Source organism: Macrosteles quadrilineatus, unplaced genomic scaffold (assembly GCF_028750875.1).
Source record: "Macrosteles quadrilineatus isolate MER2022 unplaced genomic scaffold, UCM_ALF_1.0 Scaffold_2__2_contigs__length_208266976, whole genome shotgun sequence".
Lineage (NCBI taxonomy): Eukaryota > Metazoa > Arthropoda > Insecta > Hemiptera > Cicadellidae > Macrosteles > Macrosteles quadrilineatus.
The window spans coordinates 157,920,848-157,926,230 of record NW_026542595.1 but is presented as its reverse complement, the minus strand read 5'-3'; the positions used below and the strand labels follow the sequence as shown (position 1 = coordinate 157,926,230).

The 5,383-nt window shown below is 35.1% G+C and overlaps 1 protein-coding gene across 1 annotated transcript; it reads left to right on the top strand.

The window, feature by feature from the left end:
• The first annotated feature begins 262 nt into the window (after window positions 1–262).
• Window positions 263–3,832, top strand: LOC128985064 (uncharacterized). Its single transcript, XM_054404436.1, has one exon. The coding sequence runs from the start codon at window positions 263–265 to the stop codon at window positions 3,830–3,832; it is 3,570 nt and encodes a 1,189-aa protein (XP_054260411.1).
• The last annotated feature ends 1,551 nt before the right edge of the window (window positions 3,833–5,383 follow it).

The following is a 5,383-nucleotide window of genomic DNA, read 5'->3' as shown; positions in this document are numbered from 1 at the left end:
TATTGAGGCGAACTTAGGACCTCATGGTCCTTTCTTACAGTTAACCTTTAAATAACTAATAATAACAACAAAATAATAACAAAAATACAATTAAGTTTGTAACATAACTAGTAATGGGTTAAAGAAATTTCTTTGTGAATCTAGTTATATCCTTGGAAAATATATACAAACAAGTAGTTATATTTGGCATTTCCTTAACTATAATACCAGTACCATGTTTACCTGCACCATTTGCAAAAAGACATTTACGCTACGTAGAAATATGCTTCGTCACCTTCGATCTCACGTTGAAGAAAAACAATTTGTATGTAAAGATTGTAATAAGTCTTTTGGAAGACGGTCAGACTTAACTGAGCATGAAAAATTTGCATGTCGAGGAAAGGCTCCACAAAAAAAACTGAAAGTAATTCACGAAGAAAATGAGTCACCATTCGTTGAGGTTGAGAAAGCTTTAAAAAGCAGAATCAAAACGTTTGTGACTCAACCAGACTCTAGTGATCTCGACACAGTGTTGAAGAAATTAAAACTTGCGATAGTGGACAAGATTCGATTTATTTTACTTACATACTCAGCTATTAAGTTTAATATTTTTGTTGAATCTGAATTTAGAAATATAGCTGGGGATCATTGTCAACGGAGTTTTAAAACGAAAAATATCATCGTTTACAAAACAACTGACATAAATCCTATTCTTGAAGATGCGTTTGAGAATTTAACAACAGAAAAAAGCGAATGTGAAATGAAGAAATCAGGATGGACCTTTAGTAGGGTGAAACGAGTTGAGCTGAGGATCAACCGATACAACCCTTTGAGAGGTTCACGTCACATTCAACTTCCAAAAAAAATTTCTGATAGGAAAGCTGTTATAAACATTAGAAATTCTGACGACTTTTGTTTCAAATACGCGATCTTATCAAAACATGTCACTAATAAACCCTGGGAAGTGTGCCAATACATTAATAACAGGGACCTGGAAGATAAATATGATTGGAACTGTATATCATTCCCAGTGAAACTTGATGAGATCAAACATTTCGAAAAAGTGAACAGTGTTTCTGTAAACGTATTTGGACTCACTGAACAGGCTGACGTTTACCCGTTAAAAGTTTGTGAAGAAGAGAAGAAAAATCATTTCGATTTACTGTACATCACTGATATGAATACATCACATTATTGTCTGATAACCGATTTTAATAGATTAGTCCATTCCCAATTTACAAAAGATACGTGTAAAATTAAGGTTTGTAAGCGTTGTTTTGCTCATTTTAACGATTACTATGACAAAACCGCTGAGGAAAAGTTGTCTGCCCATCAATTGGAATGTCCAAAAGTTCAACGATGTGAATTTCCATCTTATGACACCATTTCGTTTAAAAACGAACATCGTTCAAAGAAAGTTAGGTTTGTAATTTATGCTGACTTTGAAACACTACTGCAGCCAGTTCATGCGTGTGATGGTGACCCGAAAACATCTTGGACAAGTGCATATCAGCATCATACACCTTATAGCTACGCGTACTTGTTGAAAGACTCTGAGGATCAGCATACACAACTGCGAGTGTATCGAGGACTGGACGCTGCTAAACACTTTGTTAAAAGCATGAATGAAGATATACAATTTATAGATAAGATTTTGTTTGGCAACAAGAAGCTTCAAGTACCTAAGCTTACGCAGAAGGAACAGGAAGATTTTGATGCTGCTACTGACTGTCACGTTTGTAAAAAAGGAAACTTTACCCAGGAAAACTGCAAGGTAAGAAATCATTGTCATGTCAGTGGAAAATATCTTGGAGTCGCCCATAGACACTGCAATCTCTTTTATCAAGACCAATATTTCGTGCCCTGCTTTATCCACAACCTGTCGGGCTACGATTCTCATTTTATTGTCAGAGAACTGGGCTATGACACAAATGAAATTAAAGTTATACCCAACACTGAAGAAAAATACATCTCATTTTCAAAAATGGTTAAAGTGAAACATGCAAAAAATAATGTGATGGAATTGAGATTTTTAGATTCCTATAGATTTATGCAGGATAGTCTCAGCAACTTGGCAAATAACCTACCAAAACCTGATTTTATTGAAACAAAAAGAAATTTTCCTGAAAATACCGAACTGCTAACAAAAAAAGGGGTATTCTGCTACGACTACATGACTGCATTCGACAAACTTGAAGAAAGACAACTTCCACCAAAATCTGCATTTTACAGTAGACTTAGTGAAGAGGAGATAAGCGATGAAGACTACAGTCATGCAGAAAACGTGTGGAAAACATTCAATATAAAAACATTAGGAGAGTATTCTGACATGTATGTAAAATGTGATGTCTTGATTCTGTGTGATGCATTTGAAAATTTCCGTAAAACCTGTCTATTGACTTACAACTTAGACCCTGCCTACTACTTTACTACACCAGGACTGGCATGGGATGCAATGTTGAAATATACAGGCATTCAACTCGAAATCATTAAGGACATGGACATGTTTTTGATGGTTGAGAAGGGAATTCGAGGTGGGATCACACAGTGTATCAAACGTCACGCCGTAGCGAAGTATATATCAAAAGACCCTAATGTGCCTAGCAAGTATTTAATCTATCTTGACGCAAATAACTTGTATGGGGAAGCATTAAGTCGTCATATCCCTTATGCTGGGCTCAAGTGGTGTGATGATTTAAAAATTGATATTGAGTCCATACCCGACGACGCCGACGAGGGATATATACTTGAAGTTGACCTGGAATATCCACAAACGCTACACGACGACCATGCTGATCTACCTTTCTGTGCAGAGACAAAAGTGCCACCTGGAGGTGTGCATAAGAAACTTTTAACAACAGTTGAAGACAAAGAAAAATATGTGATACATTATGTAGCTCTAAAACAAGCATTGAGTCATGGATTGAAGTTGAAAAAGATTCATCGTGCAATTCAATTCAAACAAAAAGACTGGCTCAAACCTTTCATTAATCTAAATACGGAAAAGAGAAAAAATGCATGCAACGAATTCGAGAAAGACTTTTACAAATTGATGTCCAATGCTATATATGGGAAGACGATGGAACAGGTTCGTAACAGACTCGATATCAGGTTAGTGTCAGATCCAAAAAAGGCTGAAAAACTTATTTCAAAGCCCAACTTTATCGACCGAACCGTCTACAATGAAAACTTGGTAGGCATTCACATGGGGAAGACAAAGATTGTATTAAACAAACCAATTTATATTGGTATGAGTATCTTGGATTTAAGTAAAGTACGAATGTATGACTTTTATTACGACGTATTGAAGCCATTTTATGGAGATAGAGTAAAACTTTGCTACCAGGATACCGACTCTTATTTTCTTGAGATTGAGACAGTAGATTTGTACGAAGACTTAAAATTACTTCAAAAACATCTTGACACCAGCAACTATCCCAAGGATCATCCTCTGTTTTCAGAGGAAAACAAAAAGGTTCTTGGGAAGTTTAAGGATGAATTAGGTGGTGAAGTGATGAAAGCCTTTGTAGGACTACGAAGTAAGGTATACGCCATAGACAAGAGAGATAGTCCCATCAAAAAAGTCAAAGGAATCAAAAAATCTGTTGTGAAAAATAAAATAAAGTTTGAAGACTACGTCCAGTGTCTGTATTCTCGTGAGTCTACCTACACTATGAACAACATCATCTCATCGAAGAAGCATATAGTTTCAACTGTTGCCATAAACAAGGTGACTTTGAGTGCTGACGATGACAAAAGATACATTCTACCAGACAAAATCAACACACTTCCATACGGCCATTATCGACTTCAGGAGGAACCACCATTGAAAAGAAGAAAACTAACTGTTTAGGTGTAATAAAAATACATAATGTACAATATGTTTTTATGTATCTATGATTGTAAAGTAACAGCTGTGGATATAAACCACATTAAAAAAGTCGTGGCTAGGGCTGAAAGGCGATCCACGTAATACAGGGTGTTTTTTTTTCATTCAAGTACAATACAACTTCACAACTTTCACTTTGACCAACTGTTTATGTTTTCTTAACCTCAGCTTTTTTAATTGAGAATATGGAATAAACATTAAAAAAAAAACACCCTGTATAAGCTAACGCCCATCTCGGATCTATCTCTTGGGTATGGGGAGGAAACGATCCCTAGGGCCGCTGTTACTTTTTTTGTATTGAGTGTAACATAGGATAAAAACAAAGGTAAAATGTCAAACCTGAATCATCAACAAGTCTTGTTACACAATTGTCATACAGATTTTAATATCACAAATATCCAAACATCATCAAAACCTATTGATCAGACAAGACTTAAGTGACATTTTTCAGTTAGAATATAACTGAGAGTAAAACAAGATTTAAACCTATATTACATTTACAGGTTTCATTAAACTGTTTTCTGAAATTAGTCATCGCAACAATAATGCGCACTAAACAACAAACTATAGAATTAAAGTCTGAATGCTTGTATTTTGAAAACATCTATTTCAAAGAAACAAATTGATGGTATTTATATGGTTGGAACATCAAATAAGGAATCGAGTAATACACAACACACACATATTCAAATAAAAATGCATTAGTCTTAGCCTAACACTCTCTGTTTTTTTTATTTCATGTCACCGCAATTGTGGCCCAGCAACACCATCATCTAGCACCTCATCAGCATCTCTTTATGATCACGAGTTCCTGATGGACGATATGCTAAAACTGGTTTCGACAGTAAAATGAACCACTATCGTTTGAGAGAGGGATTCTCAGGCAGCCCAATTGATTGATTGTTTAACCTTTTTATATTTATAATGTGATTTCTATTAAAAAAAAAAAACGTCTTTATACACCCTTAATTTGATAAAATGTAGGAAGATGAAGATATTCTCATTGCATGTTTAAAACTTAATACAATTGAATTAAATAATATTTTTTAAAGTTAGCTGTCTTTCTATCCAAAGTCTATTTTATAAAAATCTCAAACCCTTACCCAAACCCAAATCCCCCTGTTGATGTATGCTTAAAACCCAATTTGCATAAAATTTTGGATTTTCGGTTACCGTAAACGCTTGGAAATTGAAACGTCATAGCCTGTTTGAACGTTACGTTTAGGGCTAGCTACATACGTTAATCATGTAGTTAAAAACTGGAAAGTTATTGATGCTTGAAACGTGGCGTGGTTTCAAATAATATACATTTCCATGTCAAAGCCAATGTGACAATCTACTTTTGGACTTAGCTTGGCTTTAAACGATACAGGCTACGTCTTACACTATGCAACTCACTTTGATTTTATACACACCTTGGCAGTATACCTATTAGAACTGATAATACTAAGCTTCAGAGTTCTTTTAATTCAGCTGATGGTCAAAGGACTTTTTACAACATATTGGATACTCACG